Genomic DNA, 19451 nt, shown 5'->3' with positions numbered 1-19451 from the left:
AAAGAATCGGATAGGACAGTTAAATCAGATGATGACACACACATTCATTAAAAAAAATCTGTTTTACAGACAATCAGATATTACTCTTAGTAGAGGATCAGTGGAAGATTTGTATCTGTATGACTCCTCCAAACAGGGCAAACATTTTAAAGGGTAGGTTCAAGTGGTTTCAAATCTGTCTTATTCACAAAACCCATATGCACAGTAAGAGATATCAGTCGCTACAATCTTTCCTCTAGTTCACACTGCCCTGAAGAAATCCCCCTTTGAGGAGTTTCCAGTGTAAAAGATGGGACCCAAAATCCAGTCCTGATTCTGTGAAAAAATACTTTGTGGATTTCAGCCAAAGCTCATATGAGGCTTCAGCAGTCTGAGAAAGACAAAGCAAGTGAGTATCCTCTGAAGTTACAGTCGTTTAAGTAACAAATCCCCAATTCCCTTCTTTATTGTGTTACTATTCCTCTGCCAGAGTTCAACAAAGGAACACTGTAAACCAGACGATACTCACTCGATTTGTCTGCATTAACTTTGGCTGAACCTGTATTTTTGCAATGAATTATTTTATTTTTTTTACAGTCAACGCGAACTGCGTCCATGTACACTAGGGCATGTGACTACTGTTTTAAGATGAACTAATATGGACACATCCTTTAAACAAAGACTTAGCAACTGCTGCCAAACATACAATCACACTGCCTGTCATATTTCATGTTCCGTTTTTCTCAAATCATAACACAGGCCATCTGGATACACCACATGTGAGATCCATTATCTGTCTACAGTGTTGAGGCTTTTGCTGAAACACTGAAGCTTGCAATCGGAGGACATCCTCATGATTTGGCACTTGGTTAATTTCCAGTGAAACTATGAAAGCGCAGCTCAGCATACAGTGGCGTATCAAGGTAAAAACAAGAGCACGGCATCATGGTGGCATTTGACAGCATAATTCCAAAAGTTGTTTTGCTCCACTTTAGCCGACAGATGAGGAATAAGTCATCTGACCTTATACAGTGCTAACTGCACATCCATTTTGTGAGCCGGTGTCAGGTAAACGCATTCAAATTCATACTCACCCGAGGAATTTATGTTTTACCTTTACTTCCTCCTCACCCCGAAGCATAAAGTAACTGTGAATCACTCGGGAAGCAATTGAATATTTGCAGATACACGTCAATCAGCAGTGAACTCATACAATAAGTTGTGGCCAGACACAAAAAATGTTGTTTTAGGCATCTGGAGACACTTCTGCCAAACTCCCATTATTTGGCACGGCTAACCTGAGGGAAGTCACACAACAGCGGGATTCAACGGCCCATTCAGAGAAAGCAGAGATTCTTAGGTAGAGCATTCAAAGCTGGAAATCGGATCCAAAGCAGCTGACTCCTGCTCGTCATGCCGTTAATTAACCTCAGGCACTCTGTCTCAGATTTTGGTCGTCTATGCACTACAAACCTGGGATTTATTCAACATCGACCACAGAGCTAACTTTATTATGACAGAATTTAAAACCTCTTCTGAAAAAATAAGTACAGGGAGGAAAATGTTAACTCATGGATTAAAAAAAAAAGAATAATGGCAGGTGCATTTCATAACCTCAAAAGTGGAATTACATAAAACTGCAGAAGAATACACCCCTTTTAAGGCACAATACGCCATGTTTTAAGATGTTTCAATGCGGTTTAACATGGTATTTGTGAACTTTCAAGGTGGTGAAGTGGCTTGAAGAACTTTTGTCCTCTTAAAGCAGTTTTTGCATCAGGATTAGCTGTCTTCGCTAGACATCAAAACTCTAACTCTAGCCGCCTTGTTTTAAACATGGGGTTTTATGTCAGCTACAGGCCGCTAGCTGAACTAGCAAAGCCTTTGTACTCGCCAAAGGTCACTTAATTGAATGACCAATGCGTCAATGATAGAGGTCAATACAAGTCCTCAACTTCTCTTCAAAAGGTGCACAGGCAAATGTTCATCACTATATATAAAATAAACCATTAAAACATAGAAGAACTTTGTCCATAATCATTTCCACTCTTACTTCTGATATTGATATTTATTGATTTAAAGCTTTACTTTATTTTAATTTCCCCTATCATTTTACTTTTTCCACATGTTGGAGACCTGACAACAAGATTGATAGAAGAAATAATAACCGTTAAATAATAACAGAATAACTCCTGTGAAAATTCTATGCAGGTACCTCTTATGCTGTCAGCTCTAATGACAAATGGTGCAAACACACTAATTTAGCGCGTGAATAAATACATAAATGATTTCATTTCCCTGAAATAATGAATTGTATCAGAAACCACACAGAGCAGGGTGGCAGTGTGTAGAAGGTTAGCAGGAGTGGCTGCTCCTTCCACCTCCACCCACAAACACACAGCATGAACATGTTCCATCAGAGGATATGCAAAGCAGTCATGTCCCAACTGCTTTGTGTCTCACATTCCAAACACATGCTCTGATCTGTGAACAAAATGTCAATTGATGATTGGCAATGATTGGAAAGAAAGTATAAAATCTTTAGAAAAGTTATACAGAATCACTTTCAAAAACCCAAAACCTTGCATGTACAATGAAAAAACGCTACAAAACAGGACCGTGGTGCTTCTGGCCTCAAGCCTAGCATATGTTCTCACAGTGGGTCAAATGTCATGGCATGCAGGCTTGTATGGAGAAAGCATTTTAAGTATTGATTTGTACAGTAGTTTAAATATAAGAAACTACACCAGAGTTTGAGGGAAAACGGGGCCAATGTCTACAGATGCGTGACTTCCAGTAAGATGACGTCAAATCTGATTCTAGCTGTAACGCTTTTGCAGAGGCTCGCCTTTAGTTCTCCCTCAAAAAGCAGCAACACAACTTGTGAATCAGGTTTGGCTGCTGAAAAGCAGATACAGCAGGGACCTAATGTAAAAACAAAACTAAAAACCACAACAACACTATCAAATTCAAAAATTGATTTTCATGGGAAAAAATAAATTCCGCAAAAAGAAGAGAAACCCAAGAGTGTAATAACCCCTTAAGGTCAGTCAGTGGTTTGTGGCCAGCGTATGTCTCTTTAGTGAAAGAGTGAGTCACATGTCTGTCATCTCCTCACTGCCAATGTCTCCAACGGCAGCACGGAGACGTTGTCAGTACCGGCACTTGCCGACTCAATAATCACTGAGCATGTTGAGAGGGACGTCCTTAGCATCTCTCCTCAGGATACACACAGTCACATTGCTAGTCCACACACATACAGGATGACCCCAGTAACTTGGAACAGGATACAAGTGAAAATGTGATGCACGGGAAGTGTGGTGGCGGCTGACATCATATAAAGAGGCCGAGGCGTGTCTACCTCCGGTCTCCTGTTTCAATCAGGCAGAAGCAAACTCCCAGAGACCCACAAGCCACTGGGTCCTCACCCCGAGGGTCTCTCTGGTCCCTGGCTACGGGGTGTGGGGTCGGGCTGGGGAGGAGGAGGGTGGGCTGGGTGACTGCGGGTTGGACGCAGCATTCAGGCTCCTGTCAAACAGCTGACAGTTGCGTGGGCTTCGATGCGGGCAGATCCAGCAGAGCCTGGACAGTCATACCCACCTTCACCAGGCCGCGCTCCTCGAGGATGTGATGGGGCAGACATAGCTTGTCCTGAGTGAGCAGAGGGACGTCTTACACTCAGCAATAAAACACAGGTGGGACTTCCATAGATTCTCCTCTCCCTCATCTTTTAAAGGGTTGGTTCGTTCTAAAAAATAACATACTCACCTCTTGTGGTATTTAACCATGTAGATAGATTGGGGTTTATTTGCTCCGTGAGATTTCTATGATCTATAATCATCACGCGTTTTCTAGCTGTGTTATGTTTAATTTAATTAATATATCATCAAAACAATTATTAGGTTTTCTTGGGAAAACCTCAGACTTTCTCAAAAATTGTTGTGGCTGTCTGAAGCACATTTATGAGACTTTCTTCACAGCAACAGCACACAGATTAATTATCTGCTCACTCTCTACTCGTCTCTCATCACTTGATAAAGGATCAGTTCACTCAAAACAAACAAAAAACATAATTACACGTAAGCACACAATTGTGTAAAAGCACATGCATTTTCTTTTTGAATTTCTGCACCCTGCTTAAATCATTCATGTTATAATTATTATGGCATTTGTTTGGCTTTCATACAAATAACCTCTAATGTTATTTGTGTGGGGGCAGCGTTGGTAGAGGCCTGAATTTTCTGCTGAGCCTGTTGCGGCATTTGTTTCAGTTTGTGTCGACTCAAACCCAACCCTTGTGTTGTCTTGGAGTCAAAATGACCCGTGTACGAGTGTATATGTATGTGTGTTGATGGGTCATTTTGACCCCAAGACTACACAAGGGTTGTGCAATACAGAACTTGCAGATATTTAGTACAGTCAGTCAGTATTAATGTACGTCAACAATGTACGGCACCACAGACGATATCATCATCATTAATCTTATAAAGAAAAACATAAAGTAAAGTCAATACAGGGAAAGCCATTATTTAACACATTATATATAATATAATAATATTACCTGAGTTACACCCAGCTTCTTACAGGCATCCAAGAAGTTCTCCACATTCCTACGGCATTTAGCCATGCTAAGCTTTGGCTGGAGGCCAGAATATAAATCATGTTAGAGACACAGAAAAAACATTTCATGAAGCTGTAAATTATTGTAGATAACAGTGCATTTATTGCTAATGTATTACCACTGCGGGAGACGGCACATGGATGCTGGCAACAGACCGAGGACAGATGTGATTGGCTAAATGGCAAAGGACAACCCCATCCATCAGAGCAGCTCCAACATCGTCTGGGAGCAACACCTTCAGTCTGAACTCAACGTTCTGCAAACACAATAGCAAGGAAGCATGACATTACTGTATTCATACTGTACATTCACAATAACTTATGTCTCCTCTGATAGTCTGAGGAGTGTGTCCAGGCCTGTTCCGCACTGTGTGAGTCATGTTTGGGAGGGTTTACAAAATAATGTCACTGCGGTTAATACAGTGAGAAAAGCTGTTTGTGTGTTCATACTATTTATTGCTAATGATCTACACACAACTACACGTTTACAAGTTCTACAAGTTTAAGGTGCTGCACCTTAAACTCTTTCATCTGCAATTAAAATAATGTTTTTTAATTAAAATAATTGCAGATGAAAGAGTTTAAGGTGCTGCACCTTTAACCTTTCTTGCTGTCTTCAGATTAACCTCTTGAAACCTGAGGCTCGTACATGGTTCTTTTTTTACGTCTTTATTTTATTCAAGTAGTCGTATGAACCCCAAATGAGTTATATTACTTGTATTATTTTATATCATTTTTTTCAGAATTTATTTGTGAATAAAATGTATATTTTCAAAAAAAACACTTTAACATATTTCGATCATAACTATTGATGTCCAGCATGATCTATGCTAGATTTCCCCCCAAAAAAGTAGCCGAACTTTTACAAACTCCATGGCTTTAGCCCCGGATGTTTTTTAATTAGCCCCGAATATTAATTTAAAAAAATAAAAAATAAAAAAATAAAAAATCTTTTTTTTAATTTTATTTTTATTTTGGTAATGTCATTACATTAAACTATTGTTTCTCACATGGACAACTTATTTATAACTAACATGCTACATATGTGCGTGTGTTCTGGTTTGTATGTTTTCTCCCCTTAAAATTACAATCCAATAGCCTATCATCATACTTAACCTTAGGGCACTAGGACCTTTGGGAGGCTGCTGTGCTGGCTTTCTCACTCTGTAATGTCTCTCATCAACCACAGCAGGATTACACCAAGGAGTTTATCTCATAGTAAACTACACCAAGGAGTGTATCTCATAGTAAACTACACCAAGGAGTTTATCTCATAGTAAACTACACCAAGGAGTGTATCTCATAGTAAACTACACCAAGGAGTTTATCTCATAGTAAACTACACCAAAGAGTGTATCTCATAGTAAACTACACCAAGGAGTTTATCTCTTAGTAAACTATACCAAGGAGTTTATCTCATAGTAAACTATACCAAGACGTTTAACTCATAGTAAACTATGCTGCTAAGGAGTTAGTCATTTATTTATAGTTTAGTCCTTCACAGTCTAAATAGTTCCTAATTTATGTTGTCTATATGTTATATGTTGTTGTTTTTTTTACTTTATTATTATTATTATTACTATTGCACAATTCTCTATATGTTGGACAGAAGAGAAACATACTTTCGATTTTTGCACATTGCACAAAATTGACAATAAAACTGACTTTGACTTTGACCAAGGAGTACCATCATACAATATTTATCATTCGATAATTAAGATGTACTTGAAATGTTTTTATTTTTGTTATTCATGTTTTTTTTTACTATTGAATGGTATATTTGACACTGAACTAGTTCATCTTTATCTCAGTGATAGTGTCCAAATTAGCATAAAATATCATTGGTTTGTAAAAACTACACAGACAACAAAATAGATCAAAATCGTATTCCCTTCTGCTCAAAATAAAACAAGTAAACAACTCAAAGGTTGACACTGTCAGGTCCATTCTCCATCCATTGGATTTGGGAGTGACGCGGATATGAAAGCTAGTTTATCCGTCTTTCCTTTACAAGCAGGAAAAGTATTTCTCTCTCGTTATTTGAGAAAAGTTCATATTTGTGTTCACTATGACCCTGACATTCTGTCTCTTCTATTATCATATACTGAATGAATGCAAGCAAACCTACAGAGCAAAATCACACTCTTTCTGATTGAACCAATCTATGAACTGTCTGAAACAATGGATAAATGAAATACAATGAAGCTTGCACACACATGCCAGTTCTCTAGGGGCTAAGCCCCCCCCCTTTCCTTGAATCCTAAAAATGCCCCTGGTTGTTCTGCTCTCTGCATTGTCGAATAGTGTTTCCTAAAAGTGAAACTTTGAGAATGCAGTTTTTTTTTTCTGAAATCTGACCTCAATTGCAGTTTCCATTGAGAGCACTTGCCGGGGACCAGAAAGTATTGCAATCTCTCACCAGCAATCACAAGGATTGTATTCAGATAGAAAGTTCATTCAGCAGGCTCAAGACTTGACTTCTTTGTTAAGGTCAAGGGTCAAGCCATTTAAGCCAACCTGGAAAAGAAGGCCTTGAAATATTAAGAATTAAGATTTCATATATTAAGAATGGACACAAAATGACAAAGTTAAAATAGATGGTGCCCGAACTCCTTATATAGAAAGAAGTCAGCGGCGGGTTTCCCAGTAAAGTGCATGTCTGCTCTATTATTCATGTGCATGCCTTGCGTTCCTTTACTACTGTTGTTACTTCTCAGCTTTGAAACAGCCTTCCGCTTTGTGTCCTTTTACACTGTCTGGTCTGTCTCTATTACCCTCTGGAAAACACACTAACTACTGTTTAGGGATTTCCTCTGCATCTGTAAATTATGTTTGCTTACTTCAGGGATATTAGTTCATCTTAACATGTGGAATGGCCTGCAGATGTGAAGTGTGATCAATGGGATATTATGTGGTTGTTCAGAATCACATGGGTTGAGCACTACTGTGCACTATATTGTATTTCAGAAGCTGTGATGAGAGGTTGAAGTTCCTCCTGTGATCTCATATGTGGCACCAAGGTCTCCGTAGCTTCACACACACACACACACACACGCACACACACACACACACACACACACACACACACACACACACACACACACACACACACACACACACACACACACACACACACACAAAATACCCAAATGAGCTTTGAGGAATTTTGTTTCTTGACAACATGTGCAGTTGAAGTTAATGAGAGTTACTTCAACTGCACATGTTGTCAAGAAACAAAATTTTAATGAGAAGTTAATGAGAGTTACTTTGTCAGTTGTTCCTGACAGGTATAAGCCTGTAATTACACTTGAAGGAAAAATGTACCTCTGCATGTTCGCACAATGACAATTCTGAACTAGTCTTATACACTTCAAAGAATCCACCTGACATTCTGAAAATGTATCAAAACATGTATCAAACATCCCCTCCTCCTCTAGAAGAACACTGTACAGCCTAACACGGCTTTATGTCAGTGCATAATGTAGCACTACTACAACATAATCTACTCCTAGTGCTCCGAAAAACGACTCGTCTTACTACTAAGAAGTACGCGAATGTAGCACTACAAAGCAGTGCTACTACTATTACGAAAACTGTGACAGGAAGTTTCTATTGGGCAACTCAATACTTGAGCAGCAATTAGCTGGTAATGAAGTCATGTATAATATGAATGTTTTCCAAAGATGTTCTTTTAAATATAAGACACTATTCAAGAAAGGTTAATGATAAGAGTTGATTTAAAACTCTAAATTTCTATTAAGTATGAGGCAGTCATCTAATTGTCATCTTTCCAAACATCTTACAATCAGATACAGGGGTCCTAAGTTATGCAACTCTGTTTCTTGGTTTTTAAAATGACATCTTCCTCACAATCCTAAAAAGAAGCAGCAAAGGCATATTTTCACAACTACAGTACTTAGTAAAAATTGAGTTGCTTGTATTTTTGTATTTCATATGTACCATCAGCTTTTGTGTGAATAAACGGTGTGTGTGTGTGTGTGTGTGTCGTATGCATCTTTTTCGGACTCACTGATCTGTAGACTGAGAGCGTCACTGTAACTGTGGTAACCTCAAAGTCTGAACTAATTAATAAAATACACAATATCTAGCAAAGTGGGAAAAAAACACTTTGAACAAAAATAAACCTACATCGAACACCTCTGCATTGCATTGTGAGATATTGATGCCGGGGTAGTGTCCAGTCATATTACAGGAAAGTGTGTGCAATTTGCGTTCTATTGGTCTCAGCATATAAAATAGCGCTAAGGTGAAAGTTGAGAAAAGCTTGACTTTCAACACAATATGCTATGCTGCATAGGCAAAATGAGATGGCAGTCGTGGCACTTTTGTATCATTAAATGTGAATGCTCTGTGAGGGCACACACACTCCCACGAACACTGGAACAAAAGCAGGATCCGCCAGGCTGTGACCTGTGACCAACTCAATGATTTGCGCAGATTGCATAAACAAGCCGGGAAGCTTCTGACCTGCCGTAAGAGTCCTATCTGCTCGATTTCCTCTCTCAAGTGCTCCATCTTCCTCCTCATAGTGAAGCTGGGGTCTACCGAGGTGTACTCCTGGCGGCTTCCTTTGGTGAAGGCTGAAAAGGGAGTTCCAGATAACACACAGTGAAATGCCAAAGAGGAAGCTAGATATGAAATGGTTCTAACTTCCTGCGTCACCTTTTATCTTTAGTTCTTACAGTACACAGTATAATATGAATGTTTTCCAAAGATGTTCTTTTAAATATAAGACACTATTCAAGGAGGTTAATGATAAGAGTTGATTTACAACTCAAAATGTCACTCTATTATCTATTAGGCAGTCTTCTAATTGTCATCTGTACAAACATCTTACCATCAGATACAGGGGTCATAACTTATGCAACTCTGTTTTTTGTTTATTAAAATCTTCCTCACAATCCTCAAGAGAACACCGCTTTTTTTTTTTTTTTTAAGTACAGTACGAATTAAGTTACTTGTTCGTACTTTAGTATTTCCATTTTCTGCAAATGAATACTCGTAATGCCGTTGATCCATTTATCAAAAAACTAATGAGTGGATTAATCCATAATGAAAATATCAATTAGTTGCAGCCTTATATAAAAGTTAAAACAAATAAATAGCTGCCGCTGAACCAGCTGGAAAAAATGCACAAAATATTGCTCACATAATTAATATGAGTACTTTTACTGCTCATACATTTTCAAGCTTAAACTTACACTTTTATTGAACTGTAGTTTTCAATGCAGGACTTTTACTTGCACATGAGTATTTTTTTAAGTATATTAACTTTTAAATATGTAAATGATCTGATGATCAGATTGCTATAAATCAATAATAATGAAAACACATGTCTATGATTTATAAGTGGACCAAAAATAAAGCAGGAAGAGTCATTAATCCGGTTGCGTCTTGTCCTTGACTGCTAATGCACTGATATAGAGCAGGCAGGCAGTTCCTAAGAAACCTTCCCACTTCCAGAGAAAGGACACTGAGACTCCACCTAAAAAAATATCTTGGCTTCAGATATGAGCCTTGGCTTAACATGCAGCACTGCCTCACTTATATACAAGCTGTATTAGTGTATTCATAGAATAAGCTAAGTGCACACAAGGTAATATTGAGTCATTTAGCTAAGCCCTATGATGAGGTTTGAATAAGAACGTGCGTATTACCTGATCTCGGCTTTAGTCCAAACACAGTGAGAGTGGTGCTGAAATCAACGTTGCGCAAACCCTCCTGGAGACAAGACATCATAAACATTAATAGTAGAATTTTGCCTGAGAACTGAAGGATTGTTTGAGATGATTCGATATTTGTATTTTCATTCGCAGCAGGATGTCTCTCACACCCACCTCACAGTCGTCATTCCCACTGGAGTTTTTCCGAGCACTCTGGCACTTGTACTGTCAGGAAAGCACATTCTCTTCATGAATTTACTAACATACTAGCCATGGGTGATATCATTTTAAAATTCATCATACATTCTTTCACTAGGTTATCTTTAATCAAACCATCAAACAAAACACAACAAATGACCAAAGCTTTCTGCCAGCCTTGACACCGGTAGAGGTAGATGAGAGATATTCAACTAATCTTCTGAGGGTGAGATATATGCTCATGCAACTAGTGAGGCTTGTTGTGCAGAGGACCCATTTAAATAAGGCTGCTGCAGTTATAGTTAGACGTGTACATGCTCATACCTTCAGATAATCTTTTCTCAGATACTTGTTCCTCCTGCGATCTTCATTCTGATTGAGGACCGGTGGGACTTCGGGCCACTTTGGCTCTGATTCCGACTGATCTGACTTCAGGCTGCCATCAAATGAGCAGGATGAAGAAGGCTGTAAAAGTAGACGGACACAATTAAAATCATTCCCTGCAACCTCTCTAGAGAGAAAGCATCACATGAGGAATGGGAGACACGACCGTAAACAAAGTGTTGGATCACTCATGGTATGTTTACTTTGAAGTCAAAGAGTTTATACCTGTCCACTCAGCACTGATGCCCCACTACTTCCTTCATCCAGAGAAGCACTAGAATAAAGACAAGAGTAGCATCAGATGACTGTACCTGTTGTTTTATGTTCAGTTATCATTAGAAATGCTCTGGGCCTCAGGTGTCTGTTTGTGTAAGGGGTTATGCATGAGGCTTAATGTTATTATGTCTGATTAGAACTGTCCTGTGATTAACCTAAACACACCATTAAAGTAATTTATTAAGCAGAAATACCTGACAGTACGTACCTGCGAGCGGTCTGAGGAGGGGGCCTCGGTTTGCTGCCTGAGCTTCCAGAGTAACTTAGGAATCTGCAGGCAGAAACTGAGACGTTACTGTGTTTCACAACAAAAAGAAACAACGGAAATGACTCAGCTATGCCAATGATAATGATATGTTGACAAATACAAACAAGTATAATACATGGGCTTGTTCAAATTCAATGGAAATGTAACCAGTTGAGCAACAAAGGGCAACTCATTGGCACGATGATTGAGATAATATGTCAGAACACCCATTTACAAAGTTCACAATTCTACCAGAGAGCTACATCCACTTCTATAATGAAACAACTTAGATTTCCTCATGCTGTGTTAGCGTCAGTGAAGAAAAGTACCCAAAAGCCATACTTGAGTAAAAGTAAAGATACCTTACTGTAAAATGACTCCAGTAAAAGTGAAAGTCACCTATTATAATACTACTTGAGTAAAAGTCTTAAAGTAAATGCTGTTAATAAAAAAGCAAAGGGTCAGAATTTTGAGAATTATGAAGTTTTTAAGTGCTGTGGCCACCATGACCAAGGTCACAAAGAGTTGTGATGAAAATAATTGGGTTGGCTGTGATCCATCCAGGAGCAACAATGTTCAACATAATATATTTGATGACGACAAAAAAAATTCCCCTTGGGGATTAATAAAGTGTATATATTCATTCATTCATTTTCATATTGTACATAAGTATACTTTTGCATCTACTATGAACTTATCATCATAATTCTCCAAAAAGCAATATGGCACTATGAAGGAGTTGTAACAGTGCGTTCATAAGTATGCTCATTCGTCCCTGGCTCCCTGAAAGAATGAATAAAAAAAAAAAAGAAAAGAAATCAAGGCCCGCAAAGATGTTTTATTTTTAAAAATGACTGGATACATCTGTCTGTGTGTAACCTCAGATGGAGCATCTTGACACACGTCAAGAGGTTACATGATACGTTACCCTAAAAATTAAACTTAAAAGTCTGTTTCAACTCTGCCGGTGTTCTGGATTAAAACCAAGGCAGAGTATCCTGAGATCGCCAAAAAAGCTCTGAAAACCTGCTTCCATTTCAACATCCTGTCTTTGTGCAGCGGGTTATAAGTTAAGCAGTAGACGGGACATAAAGAACACACGACCGGGATCACCCCGAGATGCATGTACAGGTAAAATGCATAATATTGTGATTCACCAAACCTGCTTGCATGGAGTCTATGTTCCACCACAGTTCCCAATGTTGGTCTCATCATTATTTATTTTTTTCTATAGATAGATTTGATTTTGTAGCGAGTAACGAAGGTTTCAGGGGAAATGTATTGGAGTAAAAGTATCAGTTTTCTTTGCAAAATGTAGTGAAGTAAAAGTAAAAGTCAACAGAAATATAAATAGTAAAGTACAGTACAGATATAAAAAATAAAAAAACGACTTAAGTACAGTAACAAAGTATTTCTACTTGTGGTGTGTATTACTATACACCACCGGTTAGCGTTCCCATGGACATGACCAGTGATTATCTCCCCAGTGTGATAATCTCTGACTGATGCAGAAAGAAAGTCCATCTACCTGTGTGCACGGCCCGTCACTCTCCGTCGGTGAATAAGACTCTCTGCTCTGCAAATCAAAGACCTCCGTCTAGAAGCCACGAATCAATTGCACAGCCACCGAGTTGAGGGAGAAAGCAGGAAATAAAAAATGATCAGGAGAGGACAAGAGTGAAGTCATGGTGACAATAATCTGATTTTAAGAGCTGAAGTGAAAGAGGCAAATTGGGGATGATGGAGCGATATTTGGGGATGTAAGGAAAAGAATCCGTGGATATTGAGAAACTGAGAATGATTCCACAAACACAGGTTTGATGAGAGGATCTTTTTTTCACGAGTTGGACATAAAGAAGGAGGTGTATCTTAGTAGTGCAGCAAATGGAGAGCTAAACTAATGGCAGTGCAGAGTGTTTCAGTAAGAATGGGTTGGCTTTTGTTTCGTTACTAGAAGACAAGTGAGACCCACACACCTGTTTTGCTGCTCCTGCTGCAAAAGCTGAACAGCAATCTTCCTCAGATCCAGCACTTCCTTCAGCTCATCATCCTCATCCTCAACTAGCTGCTCCTTATCAGAGCTGGAAAAAGTTGTCAAAACCATCAGAAACTATAACCTTCTATCTTTACCATATTCTTTCCCAAATTCTTTAAAAGGTCTGTAAAGGGAGGAGAGCGCCACAACAAAAAATTCAGAAAGTCTCAGTACAGATGTTAAAACACTAAGGCCTCTTTGACATAGTCATGTGTAGATAAACTAAATCATGTAATCTAAATGTATCGTTTTGATGCGACAGTAAATCACATCTGCACACGATTGTCTAACATTGACAAACTCTTCAAAATATTCCCAGTGTCCTTGCAGCTGGCGATGAAAGAAGACCATCTAGTTGACTGAAGGAGCTGCTGTGACCACGAGTCAGTGCTTATGGATGATTGCTATAATTGATTTGTGGAAATATTTTGCTCATATATACATCTGCAAACATCTTTTTTTGCTTTGTGCTGAAATAGCCTCGCAATTATGGTGAATTTAAAATATCTAAAGAGACAACATTCACACCATGTTAGATTAACACTGCAAGGCAGCAGCTGCAGAAAGCCTCTGAGCATGCTCTTTGTTTTCACTGTAACTGTATCCAGGTTTGACCTGCCACTCACTACCGTAAACTCTGTGATCAGAAAACTCCTTTCTTCCACTGAACACTTTTTGCACTCTCGTCGCCCAAATGAGTGTCATGCATTGTATAATGACAAAGCGATGAGTCACGTAATGAGTAATGAACTCACCCTGACTCCTCTTTCCAGCCGTCTTTATCTTTGCTTTGGTGAGACATATTAAGAACTTTCTCCAGTTCCTGAAACACACACACACACACACCATGTCAGGAACCAATTGATTGATTGATTGATTAATGAATGAATGAATTGATTGATTCATACCTTGATACAAGACACATGACTGCTCTGCTGCCCGTCACACTCTGACAGAGCAGGATCTTCGTCCGGGTTGGGGTCTATAAAGTCATAGAGATCCTGATCTGATAGAGGGAGGAAGCATCCGCGTTCATCAAATAACATGTTAGGCACTTCACTCAACAACCCCCTCGTCTCTGTTATAGCGGCCAAAGGGGAATATGTGATTCTTATTTTCGGTAACCTTTGACGGAATCCATTTTAGAGAGAAGAGAAAGGGCATCAGCACGGGCTGTCTCTGAAACCTGAGAGTGCAGGCTGACAGTATCATCATCTGAAGGCTGCAGGAGGAGAAAAGAACAAATGATAACTGTTAATATAATACAAATAATGATTCCTGCTTCTCATGCAATACGTTGACTCAGCGGCGGCAGGGAGGTTACTTGTGTCTGAGGCAGAGGTGTACTCCCACACATGTTTCAAAGTTGTCGATTTTCCACAGGAACCTCTGCTGTCATGTCTGGCCTCAATTAATCACCGTCTGCACACCAGTCATCCTCAGAGACCTTCCCACCTCAGCCAACCACCCCTGATCACCCACCTGCCTACACAACTACCTCCCATTAGCCCGTCTACCAAGTGCCCGGTGAGCAGATAGTCTCGTTACCATGCCTATCTGGCCATTGTTTCGTCTAGTCTGCCCACCTGTATTTGGCATCTTTGGATTTTTTTTTTGTACCTGTCTATTTTTCTATATCTGATTGTGAGGCCGAATTATGATCTAGTAAGTAACTTTGCTATAAAAGCTAGCAGCATTGTTTCCATTATGCCAAAAGGTGTACTTTGACATTCATGCATCTTAAAATGTTGCATCAGTTCATGTTGAGTGTTTGAACTCTGACCTCAGTAGTAGACAGCCTCTTGTCACCATTGTCACTTCCAATTCCAGAGTCAGGCCCGTGGTTCTTACTGGGATAAAAATCTTCCATGCTGGAAATAAGCAACACAAAACCCCTTCATTAGGGCCATATCAGGTAACCATTAAATCCAATTTGCAAGCACAGAATAATAAATGAACATAACACGTATCGTCAAGGGAGTTTGTTTTGATGCAAAAAATATTTTCAGAGGAACAGATATGATACAAACATTGGGTGTATTGTGTGTCCCTTCATGATTAACCAATAACCATAACTGTGTCTGTACCTATCTGTAAGAGGCTGTGGAAGGCAACGTTTGCTGAGGGAGGGGAGATCCAGGGTGTCCGGTTTCTTGTCCATCCTACACGCCTGGATGTTTAGGTACTTGAATATGTGCACTTTGCCCTTAAGACAAATCTGAAACGCAAGCACATAAGGTGTCTGAGTTGAAAGATTAATACGTTCATTCACTAGATGACACAGTTGTACCAGGTTCATGAAAATGGGAGGGACCGGTCAACTCCATTTCAGATAAGAAGAGGATTTGAGCTGCATGTTGACACTAAACATACCATATATATATATATATATATATATATATATATATATATATATATATATATATATATATATATAATGTGCACAGACAGAATTGTGAGATGAATGCACGTACCTGTGCTGGTGGAGACTGCATAGGGTTGTTATCAAGGATGATGTGCTGCAGCTGCCTGAGTTTCCTGTAGACTGGAGGAATCTCTGTGATCTTATTGCAGGAAAAATCAAGTTGGATGAGGGGCAGGTCAGCCAACTCTGAAAGTACAGACCAGAGAACAGCTTTTGTTGAATGTAATGCACTGCTTCCAACATACAATGGGAAAAATGTCATCTTTATTATGCCGGCGGGTTAAACCTAATCCTAAATACTGCCGCACCCAAAGAATTGAGTCAAGTCAAATTGGTCTTGTTTCTCGGCTAATGTTATCTTAAAGGAGTATTCCAGCGACTTAGTGTTGGCTGCACTTTACATTTGAGGAACTCGATCAGAATTGTTGCAATCTACTTTATTTGTCCCTATGCGTGAGTAAACACCCATATCTTTCAAACTCTTTGTAATGCAGATTTTCCCATTAAAAACATCTCCAAACTCCCAATTTAAGGGAGTGATTGTGTTATATAATTTTATTTAATTCACTCTTATTCAAAATGCATGCAGAGAATGGGAAGGTATCCGCAACTGCTTTTATGTCTACTTCTTACTAAATGAAAAAAGTGAGGGAAATAAAGGGTGTGATGGACTGACCCTCAGGCAGCATGTGAAGACAGTTCTTCCTGATGTTGAGTTCTCGCAAGGCATGAAGCCTCCCCACCTGAGCTGGCAGCACCTGGATCTCGTTACAGCTCACGTCCTGCAGGGGGAGACAAAGTTTAGGAAATGGTAGTCCTCTGGCTCTACAATATACACAGGTTCATGTAATGCACTGCTTGACACATACACACTGCTCACCAGTTCCATCAACTCTTTGGCCTTGCCGATCTCCTCGGGGAGGGACACAAGTTTGTTGTTGCTCACCAGGAGAACTTTGAGGGGGAGGTTGAACAAGTGTTTTGGCAAAACTGACAGGAGATTTCGGCTGTAGAGAGATATAAAACATTGACCTGCATTCAAAACAGTATACAGAAGCATGTAACAGCGAGTGGGAATTGAGTTTCAGCAAAAGAGGAAATGCCTCTCTTATATGATAGCATTTTTGATACTGTTAAATGTACTGCAAGGGGAACATGCACTTCAGAGATAAAAAAAAACAAAAAAACACAACAACAGTCATTCACTTTTGTTGCGTGTATAATGAGACTTAGGGACCAAAGTGAAAGTATAGGGTTAGCAATGACCCACCTGATATCAAGATAAGTCAGTATCTGCAGATTGATAATGGCTTCTGGGATGCACTTGATGCAGTTGTGGTAGAGGTTGAGCGACTCGAGGGGGGCGAACAGACACACTTCTGGTGGGATTTCCGTGAGGCGATTCTTGGACAAATCTGCAAGGTGGAGAAAGAGGAGCTGATAAATCTGTACACTTTGAACACAGAGATGACATACACATTATAATCTCCTGAAGATTTGGGCACCATCCATTATGTATGCTTCAGGCATGAGGCCATAGAGCTGAACGACTAATCAATACATCTCAGTGGCGGAGCGGCCTCTTCATCGAACACCGGTCTAAGATTACACCAGAGTCTTGGCCTCGAAGTTTTGAGTGCTACTGGCAGTTTAATATCTCAGTATTTTTAATATTGATCTTGCTGGGAGGGGCCCAGTAACGGCTTTTGAATTGTATGAATGTGAGGAAAAAGTTAGAATTCACTCCACATATTTTTTCTTTTTGTTGCAAGCAACAGATGATTATTCACAATGACTAAATGCCTATGTGATAATGTTTAGCCGGTATAATGTCGACTATGTTCACTTTCTTAGTTTATCATGTTGGCCCGCTAATATTCACTAATTAGCGCTAAACACAAAGTACAGCTGAGGCTCATGGGATGTCATTCGGTTTTGCAGTTATTTTCAATTAAGAGATGAACAAATGTATTCAAATTCATCCAGAGGGGGACATTGATATGAAACACGTTAGTTCCAGGAGATAGTTAAAATTGGTATGTGCTGATGTTGAATCAATAAAGGGGCAAGCTGTGCTTAGAAGTGTGTGACACAGTTAGCACAGACATGACATTAACTCATGTGCTCTGCTTGACTACTGAAGCCAATTTGCTGCAAAAATCACAGCCCCGCATTAATCAGCCAAGAGTGGTTGCTATATACTACCCAGGGACAACAATATGAGCGTGATCCCTGCTCCAGTCAATGAGTGTGAGCACAGCCTCTCATCTGCATCTTCACTTCTCGTGATTAAATATTTAGATACTGGCTCTCTTGCCCAAAAACATCGAAGCAGAGGAAAACACTCAGTCAGCACATCATTTACTAAATCATAGTATATCAACCAGACTCGACCCTTTGGACGTGTCCATGCACACACACACAGACACACGAGCGTGCAAACACATCCACACTATCTCACTTTCTTTTGTGTCATCTATTAAATGAAGCCAGAGACAAACAACATTCATTTAAACAGAAAACATGAGGATGCCTGGGGAAGAATACATGTATAAATACTACCTTATTGATAGGACTTAACCTTTAGACGCATATTGATTCAGTAGCTTCAAATTGCGTGTGTGTATGTCTTCTGAATTATCGCTGGGTGACATGATAATTAGAGACCTATGTGGGGAGCAGCTCAGCCAAAGATGAAAAACAGCTTACTGCTGAAAATCAAACACTGCGCCTCCATTGCCCTCTACAAATACGCTATATGGGCTTTCCTGACAACAAATACTCACTGACCTAAGAATTCTGTTTACTATGGATGGATTAGCAATGTAATATCAATAGCATTTCAACCTTTTTACGCAGACAACGCAACCCTTAACCCCTACTGCCCGAGGTTACAAAATGCCATGAGCCGAGCAAAACTTTTGTGAGTTGTGTTTGTGCCTTTAGAAAGACTCTCGTTTCTGACTGAGCTTGAATGACCAACAATAGACCCGACAGGCCTCACTCTGTAGCTGTGGTCTGAGCTCTGACAGCAGCGAGTAAGCAGAAGTGAGAAGCAGACCATGAGTCTGCAGCACAAAGGGAAACTGAAATTATTACCACATGAGAAAGACCAAAGCTGAGGTCACAGGGTATACTCGTGTTCCATTAAGAGTAAATTCTGCTGCTCCCTGAGGCTCTAACCTTGATGCTGTAGCCCAGCTGTACACAGACCATCCAAACAACTGGGGATTCTGCTTTAGCAGTTGAATCATGTGGGTCGATGGACGATGGGGGTGGGTGGAGGCAGTCTTTGTGAGCCTGTCTATCTCTGTCCCCTTCTCCCTCCTCCAACCCAGGCCATGCACCATCTGCAGCCCACAGTGGGCCTTTTATCCACCTGCTGGTCGCCCAAAGCTCCCGCAGGACAAAACCTGCCAGGCAGACGAGCCCTCCACTGAGGCACCCCTGCGCTGCACCCTCGCGCCAAATCACTGAGCTAACAATTTATGTTGGTAGTGCAGAGGATGTCTGGCTGTATCTTCCTATGACACAGCAAACTCTACACTAACGGACATCCGACTGCGTGTTGGGGCAAATAACAGACTCTCTCTCCACTGCTGC

At 39.9% G+C, this 19451-nt stretch overlaps 1 protein-coding gene across 1 annotated transcript in view; it reads right to left on the bottom strand.

The window, feature by feature from the left end:
* Positions 1-3510: 3510 nt before the first annotated feature.
* Positions 3511-19451, bottom strand: part of lrch2 (leucine-rich repeats and calponin homology (CH) domain containing 2) — a gene marked incomplete at its 3' end in the record, with an annotated part of 22344 nt that continues 6403 nt past the window's right edge. Inside the window, exons 2-21 of the mRNA XM_079214286.1 lie at positions 17119-17263; positions 16729-16855; positions 16525-16630; positions 15898-16034; positions 15511-15641; positions 15207-15294; positions 14549-14645; positions 14332-14429; positions 14179-14246; positions 13365-13469; positions 12917-12985; positions 11350-11412; positions 11091-11139; positions 10806-10946; positions 10458-10508; positions 10278-10341; positions 9088-9200; positions 4719-4856; positions 4541-4618; positions 3511-3630 (exon numbers count right to left, since the gene is read on the bottom strand). Coding sequence (XP_079070412.1) covers positions 3511-3630; positions 4541-4618; positions 4719-4856; positions 9088-9200; positions 10278-10341; positions 10458-10508; positions 10806-10946; positions 11091-11139; positions 11350-11412; positions 12917-12985; positions 13365-13469; positions 14179-14246; positions 14332-14429; positions 14549-14645; positions 15207-15294; positions 15511-15641; positions 15898-16034; positions 16525-16630; positions 16729-16855; positions 17119-17263 — 1988 coding nt within the window. The remainder of the gene's footprint in view (positions 3631-4540; positions 4619-4718; positions 4857-9087; positions 9201-10277; positions 10342-10457; positions 10509-10805; positions 10947-11090; positions 11140-11349; positions 11413-12916; positions 12986-13364; positions 13470-14178; positions 14247-14331; positions 14430-14548; positions 14646-15206; positions 15295-15510; positions 15642-15897; positions 16035-16524; positions 16631-16728; positions 16856-17118; positions 17264-19451) is intronic.

Source organism: Taurulus bubalis, assembly GCF_910589615.1.
Source record: "Taurulus bubalis genome assembly, chromosome: 2".
NCBI classification, from domain to species: Eukaryota; Metazoa; Chordata; class Actinopteri; order Perciformes; family Cottidae; genus Taurulus; species Taurulus bubalis.
This window is presented reverse-complemented; position numbering and strand designations above follow the sequence as displayed.